The sequence below is a fragment of the Sus scrofa genome, chromosome 1, assembly GCF_054392235.1.
Source record: "Sus scrofa isolate SSC_HxYL_T2T_F1_AM1 chromosome 1, Sscrofa_HxYL_maternal_Yorkshire_Landrace_v2.0, whole genome shotgun sequence".
In the NCBI taxonomy this organism is placed as follows: Eukaryota; Metazoa; Chordata; class Mammalia; order Artiodactyla; family Suidae; genus Sus; species Sus scrofa.
In genome coordinates this window covers 136,071,475-136,089,610 of record NC_139383.1, presented here as the reverse complement: position 1 = coordinate 136,089,610, position 18,136 = coordinate 136,071,475, and the positions used below count along the sequence as shown (strand labels likewise).

Genomic DNA, 18,136 nt, shown 5'->3' with positions numbered 1-18,136 from the left:
GAAAATGTATAGTTTTATTATCTTCCTCAAACCTTGGTGGTTAGTTAAAAAGAGTATAAAACTAAGTTTTTCTTCTGCTTGTAATTTTCTTCACAATTTTTGGAAGAGATAGGAACTATGATACAGGGGAAAGGAGATTACTGTAGTAAGAGCTTGCTTTTTTTCCCTGACACCCTGGGGCTTTGGAGGAGATGTTCTTTAGGGCCTTTCATCTCCCAATTAGCATGGGTTAATTCTATGTGGTATTCCCAGGAGGAGCTTATCATCCATCAGGGCCAACTGGAGGCAACCCTGAAGGAGCTTCAGTCCCTGAGGAACATGCAAAAAGATGCTATTGCTGCTTACAAGGTGAGGAGCAGGGTAGAAGGGTAATGAGATAGAACTGGAATATACCCTCCTTGTAACTTCCGCCACATAAAGGTGGAAACGTACCTTTACATATATTATCGATGCACTAAATGGAACCTGGGCTATAGAAGTAGAAAACAGACACTGTAAGGTGGAAAGAAATATGGCAGTGGAGTAGGTCCCCAATAGTTGATCAACAGAAAGAGCAGACTGACCTTTCCCCTAAATATGCTGATCCTTTTGATGGTAGAGTCACCAGGTGATTGCTGTAGGGTTGTGATCTGTCTGATGTTTCCTACTATCTATGGCAAAATAAGGAATTTATTTTTTTAAAGTCCACTAAAAATTTCTGTGTCCAAAGAAATACTTTTCTTTGGGCTTAAAACGAGGCTACCTCTGAACCAAGTTCTCTTGGATTGCTGGCTTTTCTCATCTTATTTTATCTTTCCTACCTTCCCCAAAACTAAATAAAGCTATTGCTTATACTTTCAACTTCACAGGAGCTCTAGGATGACAATAATGGTTAGAGACTTGGGAAATCAGGTCCTAGGTAGAGGGAATAAATTGGGAGTTCTGTTTCTTCATTAATTATTCTATGAAAGAGAATCTCCTCTGGCATTTGGCATCTGGAAAAAACATGTACAGTGAGAGAAAAGAAGGATAGATGGAAATAATGATGTCTCAAGAAAATCTTGTTCCTATTTGTAAGAGTTCCTAGTTCAGCCATTACAGTCAACATTTATTCATTCAACAAATATTTATTGAGTGGGTCACGCATACAAGACACTATATTCCTACTATGGTGGGAGATAGATGTTAATTAATCCTACAATAACAATAAAATAACAACTGTGATAACTACTACAAATGAAAATATAGTATGAGAGCATATAAATGGAGAACCTAACCTATACTGAGTGTTCTCTGAAGAAGCTACTTATTAAAAATTGAGAATTAAAAGGATAAATATTTTCCTTAGTCTAGTGAACAGGGTGAGGGGAATATGAAGGTTTTGGCCAGAAAGTTCTATGAAGAGGAAAGAGCATATGGAAAAGTCCTGAGACAGGAAGTTAGCTGCTATGTTAAACAGAGAGAAGGCCAAGTAAGCTGGGTCATGGTAAGCAAGATGAGACTGAAGATCAGGCAGATATGGGACTAATCCTGTAGATAATATATCATGTGTAGATCATGTTAGGAATTTTGAACTTCATCTTGAGAATAATTAGAAGCCATTAAAGGGTTTAAACAGGACATGGTTCCACTCCATTTTGAAAGCATGTCTGGTGGCCGTGTGGAATATGCGCTAGAGAAAGCCAATAACAAAGATAATGGTTAGAAGAGTGCTACTGCAGAGAACAATGATGGCTTGGACTAGAAAAACAAGAGATATAGCAAGAAATAAATAGCTTCAGTGTATGCTTCCAAGATAAAAATTACCCGCACGTGGTGATTAATTAGATATAAGAGGTAAGTGGTGATATCAAACAGTCAGTTGGATATAGGAATCTGGGGGTCAGAAGCTGGTCTAGACTGAAAATAAGAAGTCCATGTATAGATTGTATTTAAAGTTGTGAGAGGAGAGGCTATTACATAGAGAATGTAGAATGAGAAGGGGAAACAGCCCAGGACAGAATATCAAGTAATCTAATATTTAGGGCTTGGTTAGAGACAGAACCAACAAAACTGAAAAACAGTAGTTAAATAGGTAAAAAGAAAACTGGAAAAGTCTGACCTAGAGGACAGTGAGAGTTTAAGAGTGCAATTAGGAGTTCCCATTGTGGTGTAGCAGAAACAAATCTGACTAGGAACCATGAGGTTGCAGGTTTGATCCCTGGCCTCACTCATGTCTTAAGGATCTGGTGTTGCCATGAGCTGTGGTGTAGGCTGGCAGCTACATCTCTGATTTGGCCCCTAGCCTGGGAACCTCCATACACCGCGGGTGCATCTCTAAAAAGCAAAAAAACAAAACAAAACAAAACAGAGTGCAATTATAATGACTGACCATAGAATAAGCTGGGGAAGAGGGTCACTGGATGGAAGTATTCATTGACACCCAATAATTGTTGCAGTAGGAGTTCCTGAGTAAATAAGCATAAAAAATAAATTTTGGAGGTTTATAATTGCTGGGGATGATAAAATCCTCAGTGTGATTAAGAGAATGAGTAGACGAAGGTAAAAATCACTAGAAATAGGGATGAGGAACTGAGAAGCCAGGATGTCAGATGGCTTGCCCATGAGGATATTGAGGTCACCTAAGAAAAGAGCTTCCTATGTAGCAGTTACCAATTTCAGTGCTTCAGACATTGCCCACCTCTTGCTTCTATACTGTCCTCACAGCAGGAATGGCATCTCTCCCAGTTCTGATTTCTAGAAAAGGACAGTTCTTCCAGCCTCCTTATGGGCCCGTCTAACAGCATCACTTGGTAGATATTGGTTTGTACTTCTGTATAGGAGGGCATTATCATTCTAAAATGCTCGATTAACCCCACAGTCTTATTTAACACAGCATTGGTTACCACCTCTGTACTGCAATAGGAACCTAGAGATGACTTTTTACTATTTTGTGCTGAACTATTAAACTTGCTGGGAAAGACAGAGTAAGTCTCCCAAAGGGCTCCTTTTAGTATAGTGGAATGTTGACAGCCATTTGTATGCTATTTCCTGTTACGGTATTTCCCAAGTTGTGTGAGTATTGGGGGTGTGGGCCCCCATCCCTAAGTGCTAGTATCAGTAATTACCATGGTGATGATCATGGAGGTTTCCAGGAAAACAAGCTACATCTGCAGCAACACATCTCCCTGGAGTTTCTAAAGCTGCATCAGTTCCTGCACAGCAAAGAAAAGGACATTTTAAATGAGCTCCGAGAAGAGGGGAAAGCCTTGAATGAGGAGATGGAACTGAATCTAAGCCACATTCAGGAACAGTGTCTCCTAGCCAAGGAGATGTTGGTGAGCATCCAGGCACGCATGGAACAGCAGAACTCCTTCGACTTTCTCAAAGTGAGATTCCATACCAACATGACTATGGGTACAGTGTTGGGGGGAGGGTTAAAAAGGAAGTAGAAGTGATTTTCCCCTCCAGGCGGGTTTAAAAAAATGATGTGCTTTTAAGATTCCCTGGGAGAAAAGCAAGGAGGCTATTTTTGTCTCATTCTCAGTTGAAAGCTTACTTTCACACTTCTACAAAAGATAATGAAATGCTACTAAAACCAATATGTTTTAATATTTCTCTATAAAGAATGTGAAGCTTTATTTCTCAAAAGTAAGAATGTTGCCACTTAAGCTGTACCTTTTATTGGCTGTCAGCAATCATAAATTGACTTGTCTGAAAAGTTGTTTGCCAGCCTTTGCTCCCTGACGCTTCACCTCTAAAGTGGCATTGGTTACCACCTCAAGCACTCAGAGGCTTAATTAGTCAGAGTAAAGAAATGTGGCCTTCGGGCTAGAATACCTGTTGCATTTTTCTCCTGAGACTATGTGACAGTATAGGTAAAAAATAGTTTAATATTAATTTCTCTTAGAAATTTAGAAAATTTCTAAATTTTATTAATTTTCCTGTGAAATTAGAGCAAAATAAACCAGTTTATCAGGGAATAAGTGAAAGGCATGGACCAGAAAAGGCATACAGAGGGGAGTTCCCTTTGTGGCTCAGCAGTTAACAAACCTGACTAGGATCTACAAGAGGATGTGGGTTCGATCCCTGGCCTCACTCAGTGGGTTAAGGATCCAGCATTTCCGTGAGCTGTGGTGTAGGTTGCAGACACAGCTCGGATCCCGAGTTGCTGTGGCTGTGTCGTAGGCCGGCAGCTGTGGCTCTGATTTGACCCCTAGCCTGGAAACTTGCATATGCTGTGGGTGCTGCCCTAAAAAGCAAAAAAAAAAAAAAAAAAAGAAAGAAAGAAAGAAAAAGAAAAGGCATACAGAGGAAGAATGGAGTTGGTGGCAATGGGATGGGGACCATCTGCCCAGTATTGCACCATTAAATTCTAGTGGTAGCCAATATCACTAAAGAAATGTGTGGAGTTGATGAATAGGCATCTGATCTTTCTATTTCTCCTTTCCTTTTCTAGGACATCACGCCTCTCTTGGATAGGTAAGTGTTTTCTTGTGCTATTAATACTCTTCCTTCAGTCCCTGGAAGATGTCTAAGAATAAATAATTTATGTCCCCTGCAGCTTGGACCAAGGAATGAGGGTGCTGACACCCAGAGAACTTATCTCCAGAAAGCTGAACCTAGGCCTATTCAAAGGTCCCATCCAATACATGATGTGGAGGGAAATGCAGTCCACTCTTTCTCCAGGTATCAGCGGGTAGTAGCTGTTAGTTCCTGGAGCTCCCAGTTTATGTAATTTATGACTTTGTAAACAGAGTCTGATGTCAGAATTACTTCTCAGCCTATGATTTTGTTTCACTATTCTATCAAATGTGAAAAATCAATATTTTAACCTGCTTTTCAAAAACAGTTATCTAAGTTCCTGGATAAGAGGTTACTATATATATTTGTTGCATGTAATAGGGTCTTTTCAGTTCCTCTTGTGCTTGATGTCCACAACATAGAGTATATCATCTTAGGAGATTATTTAGAATTTTTTTTTTTTAATTTTTAGGGCCACACCTATGGTACATGGAGGGTCCCATGCTAGGGGTCGAATCAGAGCTGTAGCTGCTGGCCTACACCACAGCCACAGCAATGCAGGATCCGAGTCACGTCTGCAACCTATACCACAGCTCACGGCAATGCTGGATCCTTAACCCACTAAGCAAGGCCAGGGATTGAACCTGCATCCTCATGGATGCAAGTCAGATTCGTTTCTGCTGAGCCATGATAGGAACTCCTGTTTAGAAATCTTAAGTGCTTCAAAAGATAGCCAATTATTTCAACAGCTGTGCCTAATAAGAATACTAAGTTTTTGTCATTTTGTAGATACCAAAAGACAGCAGGACAAAAGAACACAAATTACATTTCAAGAACATAAAGTTTTAAATAAATATAATTACAGAAGTAAAGCTCTAAATGAAGTTTTTATGGAAGTCATATAGACTCATTATTGTAATTGTTTGTAGTTACTAATTTAATGAAAATCACAAATCTCTCCCTGCTAATTTTTCCAGGTAACTGACATTGAAACAAATCAGTTTCACTAAGGTATAATTAACACAGAATAAAATGTACAACTTGATGAGTGTGACAAATGTATATACTTAGCTAAACACCTCCAAAATCAAGATATAGAAAATTTCTGTCATCCCCCAAAGTTCCTGCATACTTCTTTGCAGTCAATCCTTTCCTTCTAACCTCAGGCCCTGACACTCATTGATCTACTTTATTTCACTTTAGCTGTCTTTTCTAACATCTCATAAGGTAATGGTAATGGTACCATACCTTATGTAGTCCTTTGTGTCTGGCTTTTTTCACTTGGCAAAATGCGTTTGAGATTCACCTGTGTTGCTGTATGTATCAATAACTGTATTTTATGGATATATACAATTTGCTTATTCATTCAACTGATGGACATTTGAGTAGTTTCTAGCTATTATGAATAAACTTCCCTGAACATTTGTTTACAGATCTTTTTTTTTTTTTCTTTTTTGGCTGCCAATCAGATCTGAGCCACAGTTGCAACCCAGGCAACGCTGGATACTTTAACCAACCCACTGTGCTGGGCTGGGATCAAACCTGCATTCTGGTGCTGCAGCAATACTGTCAATCTTGTTGCACTACAGCGGGAACTCCTGTTTACAAATTTGTGTGTGTGTGTGTCTTTTTAGGGCCACATCCATGGTATATGGAGGTTCCCAGGCTACACCACAGCTCCCGGCAATGCCAGATCCTTAACCCACTGAGCTAGGCCAGGGATCGAATCCACATCCTTACGGATGCTAGTCAGATTCGTTTCCACCGAGCCATGATGGGAACTCCATCCTGTTTACAAATCTTTGTGTTTCAATTTCTTTAGAGTAAATATCTGGTAAGGAGACTGCTAGGTTGTGTGTAGTACCATTTTAATTCTAACCTCCATGAGAGTCCCAGTTTTTTCAAATCCTTGCCAAAACTTGATATTGTTGATCTTTTTGATCTTTTTGATATTTTTTCATCAAAGAAAGTATTTTATTCAAGTTCCCAAAACAAATTTGAGGAGTTATGATGGGTTTAAATTAAAAAAGGCTAAATTAAAAAAGGCTAATTAAAGTTTGGAAATAAAGTTTTCACTTGGTAGACACTGAAATCAATGTATACATTCTAGTCAAAGATCTACCCCATGTGGGAGTTCCCACTGTGGCTCAGAGAAAACAAATCTGACTAGTATCCATGAGGATGCATATTCAATCCCTGGCCTTACTCAGTGCATTAAGGATTTGGTGTTGCCGTGAGCTGTGGTGTAGGTCACTGATGTGGCTCAGATCCTGCATTGTGTGGCTGTGGCATAAGCCAGCAACTACAGCTTCAGTTTGACCCCTAGCCTGGGAACCTCCATATGCTGTGGGTGTGGCCCTAAAAGGACAAAAAACAAAAACAAAAACAAAAACCCAAAAAACTATCCCATGTGGCATTTTCAAGTCTAGCAGACCAAACCCGTTACTGCCTTTGCTGCTCTTGCTTTGCTTTTCCCCTTCCCTTTCTCTCATTTTGCCTTCAGCCTTTATCTTTGCCTCTGGTTTACCCATATGAAGTAATTTCCCTGCTGATTTAGAACTCTTTTTGTTTTTCTTAATCAGTTTTCATTTTCATGTCATCTTTTTCATCTTTCACTACACATTGGGTTTTTCTCTTGACAATGTTTTGGTGCCACCACAGTCGCTATCTCATGAACATCTTTCATTAAAACATGACTATCTACTTTAAGAATACTTTAAGTCAGCTGAGCAGAGCTGGGGCACTTTTTTCTCTTTTCAAGAACCATCTTCTTTTCCACTTACCCTGTAAGCTTTTAGCCATATTTTACCAGAGAAAGCTCAGAAACTCAGAGAGGTCTTTTTGATTTTAACCATTTATTGTATGTATAGTAGCATCTCATTGTGGCTTTGCTTTTTTTCATTTTTGGCTGCCCTGCAGGGTATGGCATTCCTGGGCCAAGGATCAGATCTTAGCTGCAGTTGTGACTTATGCTGCAGCTGCAACAATGCTAGATCCTTTAGCTCACTGTGCCAGTCCAGGGATCAAACTTGCATTCTGGTGCTGTAGAGACAATCCTGTTGCTCCACAGTGGGAACTCCAGGACACAAATTCTTTATCAGACTTATGTTTTTCAAATATTTTCTTTCAGTCTGTGACTTGTTTTTTCATTGTTTTTTTAAACAGGGTCTGTCAAAGAGCAAAAGTGGTTTTTTGTTTGTTTTTAGTTTTTGTTTTTTGGAGCAGGGAAAGGTTAATTACAGGGCCATGCAAGGAAGAGCAAAAGTTTTCAAATCTGACGAAGTCCAACTTAAGAATTTTTTTCTTTTATGTTTTAATCTCTGTGTGTGTTAAGAAATCATTCCTTAACCCAAGGTCACAGATTTTCTTCCTATACATTTTCCTAAAAGTTTTATCAGTTTTAGCTCTTATATTTAGGTCTATTAATCCTGTAGCATATGGTAAGGATAAAGGTCGATTTTTTTCCATATGAATATCCCAACTGTTTCCACATCATTTGTTTAAAAGACTACTCTTTTACCACTGAAATATCTTGGCACCTTTACCAAAAACTAACTCTAAGTCTACTATAAACTTTCTACTCTGTTCCATTGATCTAGATGTCGTTTTTTGTGTTTTGTTTTTTTATTGGCCACACCCATGGCACATGGACATTCCCAGACCAGGGATCGAACCTGCACAACAGGTTCAACCAGAGGCACTACAGTGATAATGCAGGATCCTAAACCTACTGAGCCACACAGGAACTCTTCTCTGTGCTTCAGTTTGAATAGCTTATACTTTCATCTTTCATCTGCACTGTCTAATCTTCCATTAATCCTGCTCAAGATGTTTCTCATTTCAGATAACTTTCTAGAAGTTTCATTTGGGTCTTTTTCTAGCTTCAGTTTCTCTCCTTAACATGTTCATGTTTTTGTCTACATTTTCATGCAAATGGAATATATTTATGATAGCTGTTTTAATGTCTTTTGTGCTAATTTCACCACTGTTGTAATTTCTTTTTTTTTTTTTTTTTTTTTTTTGTTGTTGTTGCTATTTCTTGGGCTGCTCCCGCGGCATATGGAGGTTCCCAGGCTAGGGGTCGAATCGGAGCTGTAGCCACCGGCCTACGCCAGAGCCACAGCAACGCGGGATCCGAGCCGCGTCTGCAACCTACACCACAGCTCACGGCAACGCCGGATCATTAACCCACTGAGCAAGAGCAGGGACCGAACCCGCAACCTCATAGTTCCTAGTCGGATTCGTTAACCACTGCGCCACGACGGGAACTCCAGGTAGTAAATATTTTCAACTGTGTGGGCTTTTTCTTTGTTGAAACTACTTAACTTGGCCATTGTAGTGAAAAAGCAACTACAATATGTAAATGAACAGCCATTCATGTATTCCAAAAAACTATTTATAAGCCCATATCTGGCCCTGCTGATTGTAGTTTTACTAATTCCACTGTAGGGAATCATTTAACTTAGAATATTTTAATATATTTCCTTTAGTTTTATGTGTATGAGTAAAATATCACCAAAGTTCACTCATTCATTCAGCACACTCTTATAAAGGGCCTACTACATGGTAAGCATTAAGCATTAAGGATATAGAATAAAAGACATAGTTTCTGCTCCCCCAGGAGAGACTAAAAGACTAGAGTCTGTAGCAACCCTCTAGGTGAAAAATTAAGATCTAAGGCAAAGGCCTGGGTATGGGAATGGAAAATAAAGAACAGATTCCAGAAACACAATTCCAAGAGCTGAAATGCACCAGACAGTAATTGGTGGTAAGTGTAAGGTCGGCCGAAAGGATGAGACTCACAGGCATAAAAGACTTTATTAGCAGGGTATACTGCCCGGCTGACTCACCAGGGGGAGGTCAGCAGTCAGCCTGTTCAAGAAGGGAGGTTATATGTGGGTGCCAAGAAAGGGGGTTTCTGTGCAGAAGCTGATTGGCCATTTCTTATGTAAATAGGGTGAAAAGGAACAGACCAATCAGTTTGGGGGAATTGTTAGTAGGATACGAACAGAAGTTTAGATATTCTCCTGGGTAGTGGGGTAGTCTTTAAGATTGGGTCACATGATTTCAGGGAAGATTTAGTCATGTCTTAGTCATGTCTCTCCAGGAGCTAGGCGAGAGCCTAGAGCTAAGTCTTGTTTTCCCGGGATGAACAGTAAGGAATAAAGAAAGGTGATGTCAAGGATGGAAATATAGGAGATGCAGATTCTGGAGGGGTTTGATGAGTTCAGTTTTGGCCATGGTGTGTTGACCTATAGGACAATTAAATGAGTATATTCAAATGGGTAATTATTCTAATTGAAGCTTAGGAGAGAGGCCAGGGCTGAAATAATCAGTATAGAGTGGGGCTAGCTGAAGTTATTGATGTAAGTGAGGTTTCCTAGGGAAAATGAGAGCATATAATCAAGAAAGCATGTTATAGAGGATACCAACAGATAAAAGGCAATGATGCCCCCAAAGAGACTGTAGAATTCTGGCAAGAGAAAAAGAAAACCAGGAAATGAAATCCACATGGAGTCTAAGGAAAAAGAATGTCAAGGAAAAGGGAGTGGTCATTCATGCCAAACGTAAAGTTAATTCAGAAAATGACTGGAGGAGTTCCTATTGTGGTGCAGTGGAAATGAATCTGACCAGGAACCGTGAGGTTGTGGATTTGATCTCTGGCCTTGCTCAGTGGGTTAAGGGTCCGGTGTTGCCATGAGCTGTGGTGTAGGTCGCAGATGAGGCTCGGATCTGGCATTGCTGTTGCTGTGGTGCAGGTAGCTATAGCTCTGATTAGACTCCGAGTCTGGGAACCTCCATTTGCCATAGGTGTGGCCCTAAAAAAAAACCAAACTAGAAAAGAGATATTTTTTAAATGACAATTGGTGAATTTGGCAAGGGTAATTTCAAAGAGTGGAATGAAAAGTTATATTTGGAGTTCCCGTTGTGGCGCAGTGGTTAACGAATCTGACTAGGAACCATGAGGTTGCGGGTTTGATCCCTGGCCTTGCTCAGTGGGTTAACGATCCGGCATTGCCGTGAGCTGTGGTGCAGCTCGCAGACGCAGCTCGGATCCCACGTTGCTGTGGCTCTGGCGTAGGCCGGTGGCTACAGCTCCAATTCGACCCCTAGCCTGGGAACCTCCACATGCTGTGGGAGTGGCCCAAGAAATGGCAAAAAGACCCCCCCCCCAAAAAAAGGTGTATTATGTAGGGTTTGGTAGAAATTTGGAATGAGGCAGTAGAGAAGTGAATAGATCACCATTTGAGAAGTTTCACTAAGAAGGGAAGATGTATGTGTGGAAGTAAAGACAAAAAAGGACTTTTAAAAATATGCTTAAGGGAAGCAGTCCATAGAAAGGAATAAATCAACAATATAAGAAAGAGAATACTTGGTGGAAGCAGAAAAGAGTGAGGTCTAAGGTAGAGAGAGGTACTGACTTTCCTCAGTTTCCTCCAATACTGGAGAGGAAGTAAAGATGGTACTGGCAGAAACCTGTATCAGATGGAGTTTGCAGTGTGAGTGGGAAGAATTGAGGGATTCCTATAAGATGCACAGATGTTTCTCTGTGAAACAAGAGATGAGGTCTCCTGTCTGGGAGTGAGGAGAAGTGTTGGAATAGGAGTTTGAATGGGGAGTTGAAGGTTTGAAATTGCTATTGTAACTGGAGATGATTTGATTTGAGAAATATAGGAGTTCTGTGTAATGCTGATGGTCATGCACAGAGTGGAAATAATGAATTTGTAGTTTTATCTGTATGCACAGTTCCGTGATTTTCCTCCTGCAGTGGTCAGGAATTGAGATGTTAATTTGGATAGCTGAATAGAGCCAAGGTTGGAGAGTTCCATGGCAGATGCTGCAAAGATAGAAACATAAGAGGATAAAAGTTCAAGGTTATTGACAACAAAACTGTCAACACTAAGCTGTTTAGGGAAGGATTTTAAGCCAGGAAACAGACAGACTAGGATAGTAAAGAAATAGGGGACTAGAGATGTTAATGAAGTCAAGTAATGGTGGTAGGAAGAGATGAGAGTGAGAAAGCTCATAAAGTAAGAGTACAGCATATCTGAGTTGAAAAATTTACAGAATGAATAGTTCTGATAACTACATGATACAGAATATAGTCTTTGATATGGGCAGCTTAAATGTAATGTCAAGGACCTGCAAGAGTAGAAGAGTAGATACAGCCAAGAGTAAAATCACTTGATGGGCTAGATTTGAGGTAAAGGAGTAAGGTTAACCCAAAATGCAAAGGGTATAACCAGGAAGTTTGTACATGATAGCATCAAATAGAGATACAGGGAAATATGAAATGAAATGACAAGAGCCTCTAATGAAGAGTGATTTTTACATGAGGATAAGAAGTAGAGTATGGGTCTGGAAGTGGCCGTGGTAGATACTGGATCTCTAGCACCTGAATTTAGAAAATGAATAGTCTCATGAGCTTCTGAAAGCTGTTTTTTAGTTAGTTTGTTTTTTTTGGAAGAACTAACCAGGTTTATGTTAAATTAAGGGGGTAATGAAAGAGTTCTGTAAACTGAGGACACAGGAGAGTTAATTAGGGAGGTAGTTCTAAAGGGCACAGTGGAAATGGTTGGTGGGAGCAGTAGAAGGATGGGTGAAGGTAGAGGAAGTATAAAACAGAATAGTGAGGATAAGAGTACTGTAAAGAATAAATCATTAGAGAGGTCTACATTCTGGGCATTGGCTAAGGATATCAGGAATATAAGGCATGGTGAAATTAGTTAGTGTCAAGGTTTCAAATGGAACTCTAATTGAAGTTTATTTATTTGTTTAACAAATAGTTACTTTAATATCTAGGAACAGCTCCAAATTTTGAAGATATATGAGGAAACAAAACAGATAAAGTCCCTGCTCTTCTAGAGATTACATTCTAGTGGAAGGAAAAGACAATAAGCAAGTAAATAATTTCACATAATGATAACCATTGTGAAGAAAACAAAGCATGATAAACTCAGTAATTATTCATGATAGAAAATAAAGCAGGATAAGAGTACCAAACAGTGATGGATAGATGAACATGTTATTTTAAATAGATTGGCCAGAGAAAAGCTCTCTGAACAAACAACTCCCTCCCTGTGTTTTATTGTAGACATTTCTAAACATACTGAAAAGTTTAAAGAATTTTACAATGAACAATCCTATACTAACTTAGAATCTATCATTAACATTTTATTGAACCTGCATGAACAAAGGCCTGCATAGTGTGAAGGAATGAACCATACAGGCAAAGAGTGTTTGGGAACAAAGAAAGTATCAAGTCCCTGAAGTAGGAATAAGCTTGATATGTTCAATAAACAGCTAAAAGGCAAAGGCAATTGGGCCAAACTAAATGGAGGGAGCTAGGGTAAGTGGTGAGAGATGAGGTCAAGAGAAGTGGGTAAATCAGGTAGGTCTTATTTACTCTGTAAGGACTCTGGATTTTATCTTGGGTGATGGGAGGCATACAAGTATTCTGAACAGGAGAACTAAGTGATCTTATTCATGCTATGCACAGAATAGGCTGAAGACAGGCAAGACTGGAAAGAGAATAGTTAAAAAGCTATTGTAGTAGTTCTAAGTCAGTGGTGAAAGTTGTTTGTCTATATATTTGGAGTAGGCTTAAAATGTATTTTAAAAGTGGAGCTGGTAGAACTTACTGTTGGACTGAACAGGGCATAAGAAAAAAAGAGGGGACACACAGCTGACTCCTAGGAATATTCAGAGCCAGGGCAGACTGAGCTAGGTGGATATGTCAGAGGCTTAGTATCAGGCTGGGGTTCTAAAGAAAAGTTGACAGGAATTCTTTTCAGTACCTCCAAAGAAATCCTAGTTCTCACATTGGAAAGAGTGACAACCCAAGGTGGATGAGGATTTATGTGAGAGAGAAGATTCAGCCTATATGGGAAAATTTCAGGATTCTTCAAGTCTCCTGTTGGAAAGAAAAAAAAAAATCCTTGGGATGATGGAAAGACTTAGGCTTTTCTCAGATGAGAGAGATGGACTGGTTTGATCTTTTTTTTCCAAGGATAAATAAATCCATTAAAACAAATGTATGCATATTTGTATATGTGTCTATGATGTGAACACGCATAGTTTTTGTATTTCCTTTAGCAAATTTTGTGCCAAGACTCAATTATCTCACATCTAGAATTTGTGTCACTTTGTGCTGCTGATACACTTCCAACCTCTCTTCATTTAGAAATTCTTTTTTATACTGCTGCCCATTGATTTGTCTAAATTACCTGTGATGAAGGACCAGTTTTTTAAATCTCAACCTGTCATGTTTATAGAATACAAGTTAATTACTTGAAAAAGTGGAATTAAAAAAAAAGATTACAAAGTACAAGCCCAGTTTTTTAACTAAATCAACTGACATAAAAATTATTCTGTCAGAAGTTCCCTTGTACAGCAGGTTAAGGGTATGGTGTTGTCACTGCCATGGTTAGGGTCGAAGGAACTGGCCCAGGAACTTCCACATACTATGGACAAGGTAAAAAAAAAAAAAAAAAAAAAAAAAAAATTACTCTGTCAAAGTGTAAGTTTCTTCCTTAGCCTGATATACCAAGTCTTCATAATCAGACCTCTGCCTACCTTTATACCCTTATCTCTTGCCATCATCTGCCATATAACCCTGTGTTTCAGCCTTGCTAAGGTACCTGCAGCTCTTGAAAATATTGTGCACCCTTTTTCTTGTTTGTGTATTTGCTTTCCTTTTGCCTGGAATATCTTTCTCCTTTTTCACCTAGATAATTCTATTTTTACTTTTATATCAGCTTACTTTTTACTTCATCCTAGAAGACCTTTACTTTTACTTGACACTACCCTTAAAATAGATATCCTTCCTTTATGTTCAGCAGTTACTCTCTATATACCTCTATCATAGTATTACACCGTTGTAATTGTTCACATACCCATTTCTCCACAAAGTTTGGGCATTATGAATATAAGATGTATCTGATCTCTGTATTTCCATTACCTAACACAGGAAATGGGCTTACATTTAGACACTTAATAAATGTTTGTTGCATGAACATGTAAATAAGTCATATGTTTCTGAAAAGAAAAAAAAAGTATAAGTTTCTAAGAGCTTACTCTCAATTTCTAAAATATCTTGCCTCAGACTGGTAATTAAACCATTTGTAAACCACATTCTGATTATCAGTAGCATTAAGCATTCAGACCTCAAACGTTTCACTGTCTATTGAACCAAATATAAACTTCTCGCCATGGTCTTAAAAATTCTGTACCAGTTAGCTCAGTCTCACTTGCCTCTAACAAGAAAGCCCTTATCTTCTCTTTAACACAAGGTACCGTTTTTTAACACATTCTGTTTTTGTCTCTGTTTACCCAAAGCATCCTGATACATCTTAAAGATGTTATATCAAAACTGAGGTGCTTATTGCCCTTAGATAACTTTCCTAGGGTCCATTTACCTAATCTTTACCCTTCCAGTATTCATATTTTCTTATATTTATCAGCATAGATTTATGTTATTTGTATTTTTATTAAAGCATATGTTACTTCAGAGTAAAGTCTGATTTTTACCATTGTAAAAATATATAGAATATAGCCACATAGATATCAAAACAATATAAAGTATATAAGTAATAACCTGCTAATCTAAATGTATATGTGCCTAGGGAGATAAAGCACTGGTGTCTATGGGAACCTGCATTCATCCCTTTACCCCCATGCCCTGCTTTCTCTTCTTGTCTTACTAGGCCTGTCTCCATTAACACTGGACCCTAAAACTGCTCACCCAAATCTCGTGCTCTCCAAAAACCGAACCAGTGTGTGGCATGGTGACATTAAGCAGGTAATGCCTGATGATCCAGAGAGGTTTGACTCAAGTGTGGCTGTGCTGGGCTCTAAAGGCTTCACATCTGGAAAATGGTACTGGGAAGTAGAAGTAGCAAAGAAGACAAAATGGACAGTTGGAGTTGTCAGAGAATCCATTCTTCGGAAGGGCAGCTGTCCTCTAACTCCTGAGCAAGGATTCTGGCTTTTACGACTAAGGAACCAAACTGATCTAAAGGCTCTAGATTTGCCTTCTTGCAGTCTGAAACTGAATAACAACCTCAACAAGGTGGGCATATACCTGGATTATGAGGGAGGGCAAGTATCCTTCTACAATGCTAAAACTATGAACCACATTTACACCTTCAGTAGCACTTTCATGGAGAAACTTTATCCCTACTTCTGTCCTTGCCTTAATGATGGCGGAGAGAATAAAGAACCATTGCATATCGTACATCCACAGTAATTTGTCATACTGTTGTATAAATTCGGAGCAATATTAAAGAGGTATTAAAATAGTTTACCAGTCTCGCTGGTTTCTCTTCCCAATTCATGGGGAACTCTAAAATAATGAAAAGAGGATTCACAAATGGAATTTCATACTCAGTGTGCTAAGTGGATTTCACTGGAGCTTTTCAAGATGTAGTTCTAATTCTCAGAGGTCTACTATGACACAGGAGACACTCTCAGGAGTGTGACCATCATAGTAATCTATTATTACTAGGGCAAAATGCAACTTGAGTTTGCAATGCTCAGGAAGCCTGTACAAACTTGTTTAGAAATTCTATCATGCTATCCTTATTCTCCAACATAATTATTCTTAATAGATTCATTTTTAGATGTGTTCCCCTTATCTTTTAACGTAAAAATTTTTTTGTCTCTTTGTCCTTTTAGGGCGGCACCTGCAGCGTATAGGTTTCCAGGCTAGGAGTCTAATCGGAGCTATAGCCACTGGCCTTTGCCACAGCCACAGCAACGCCAGATCCAAGCTGCGTCTTCGACCTATACCATAGCTCATGGCAACGCCAGATCCTTAACCCACTGAGTCCAGGGATTGAACCCGCAATCTCATGCTTCCTAGCCGGATTCGTTTCTGCAGTGCCACGTTGGGAACTCCTAATATAAATTTTGCAACACATTTATTTCTAGAACTTGTTACTGTAATTTTAAAAAAAAAAAAGGTTTCAGGAGTTCCCATCGTGGCGCAGTGGTTAACGAATCCGACTAGGAACCATGAGGTTGCGGGTTCCATCCCTGCCCTTGCTCAGTGGGTTGACGATCCGGCGTTGCCGTGAGCTGTGGTGTAGGTTGCAGACGCGGCTCAGATCCCGAGTTGCTGTGGCTCTGGTGTAGGCTGGCAGCTACAGCTCCGATTCGACCCCTAGCCTGGGAACCTCCATGTGCCACAGGAGCGGCCCAAGAAATAGCAAAAAAAAAAAAAAAAAAAAGGTTTCAGCGTTACAGAATAAAGTAGGAAATGGTCTGGGTTAGTTTATAGTCCAGCAAATCTCTTAACTATTTCTCAGTCCTTTTTTCTTGCTTTATCTATCCACGGAGCACTTCTTTTTCTATATTCAAATACAGTTAAGTATTTCAATCTACTTCTGACTATATCCTTTTAATCATTCCTGCCTATAATTTTTTGGTTTTTGCTTTTTAGGGCTGCACATATGGCATATGGATGTTCCCAGGCTAGGGCTCACATCGGAGTTGCAGCTGCCAGCCTATGCCACAGCCACAGAAATGTAGGATCGAAGCTGCATCTGTGACCTATACCAAAGCTCACAGCAATGCCTTAACCCACTGAGCAAGGCCAGGGATTGAACCTGCAACCTCATGGATACTGGTCAGATTCATTACAAGTGAGCCACAGTGGGAACTCCCACTGCCTATAATTTAAATATCAGTATATTTCATCAGGTCCTCTCCAATATGCTGAACTTCTAGCTTGAGCCTTCTTTCTAAGGCTAAAGTTCTTAGGGTTATTGATCTCAGCAGTAACCCCCCCCTTTTTTTTGCTTTTTAGGGCTGCCCCCACAGTGTATGAAGGTTCCCAGGCTAGGGGTCAAATCGCAGCTACAGACATCAGCCTACACCACAGCCACAGCAGCCCAGGATCCCAGCTGTGTCTGTAACCTACACCACAGTTCATAGCAACACCAGATCCTTAATCCACTGAGGCCAGAGATCGAACCCGGAACTTCATGGTTGCTAGTCAGATTTGTTTCTGCTGTGCCACAACAGGAACTCCTCAGCAGTATCCTTGATGAACTATCCCTATTTCCTTTCCTTGGAAGTACCAGTTAATAGAGCTTCATTCTTCATATCTGACAGATTTTTTTGGTGGGGGTAGGGGGCACATGGCACTCAGGACCGATAGCATGGCCCTCTAAAATTACAATTACCATAGCTCTTATGGAAAAGCAAAAGCCTACTATCCTATCTGTCATAATGGGAAGGATATGTACACACTACAGGTGATATGCATGGCATACACATTCATTTACAGCTGCTGATTTGGGCAAACAGCTCTTGCACATTATGGCTACATTTAAGAAATTACCTTTTTGTTTGTTTGGTTTTTTTAGGGCCACACTGTAGCATATGGAAATTCCCAGGCTAGGGGTTGAATCAGAGCTGCAGCTGCTGGCCTACAACGCAGCAACAGCAACATCAGATCTGAGCTGTGTCTGTGACCTACACCACAGCTCACAACACCGGATCCTTAACCCACCAATCGAGGCCAGGCATTGAATCTGCGTCCTCATGGATACAAGTTAGATTTGTTTCCACTGAGCCACAACAGAAACTCCAAGAAATTACTTAAAAAAAAAAAATGAATTCAGGGGTGGGATCAAGATGGTGGAGGAAT

General features: G+C 39.7%; 1 protein-coding gene and 1 pseudogene across 8 annotated transcripts in view; one reads left to right on the top strand and one right to left on the bottom strand.

Annotated features, from left to right (window-relative positions):
* TRIM69 (tripartite motif containing 69) overlaps positions 1–15,780 on the top strand; it is a 40,734-nt gene extending 24,954 nt beyond the window's left edge. For all 8 annotated transcript variants that reach the window (XM_084971214.1, XM_084971230.1, XM_021096339.2 and 5 more), the window contains 5 exons: positions 253–348; positions 3,114–3,347; positions 4,418–4,440; positions 4,523–4,647; positions 15,189–15,780. In XM_084971214.1, coding sequence (XP_084827340.1) covers positions 253–348; positions 3,114–3,347; positions 4,418–4,440; positions 4,523–4,647; positions 15,189–15,730 — 1,020 coding nt within the window. In that variant the 3' untranslated portion in view covers positions 15,731–15,780. The remainder of the gene's footprint in view (positions 1–252; positions 349–3,113; positions 3,348–4,417; positions 4,441–4,522; positions 4,648–15,188) is intronic.
* LOC102162189 (protein LLP homolog pseudogene) lies at positions 6,908–7,284 on the bottom strand (annotated as a pseudogene).
* Positions 15,781–18,136: the final 2,356 nt, after the last annotated feature.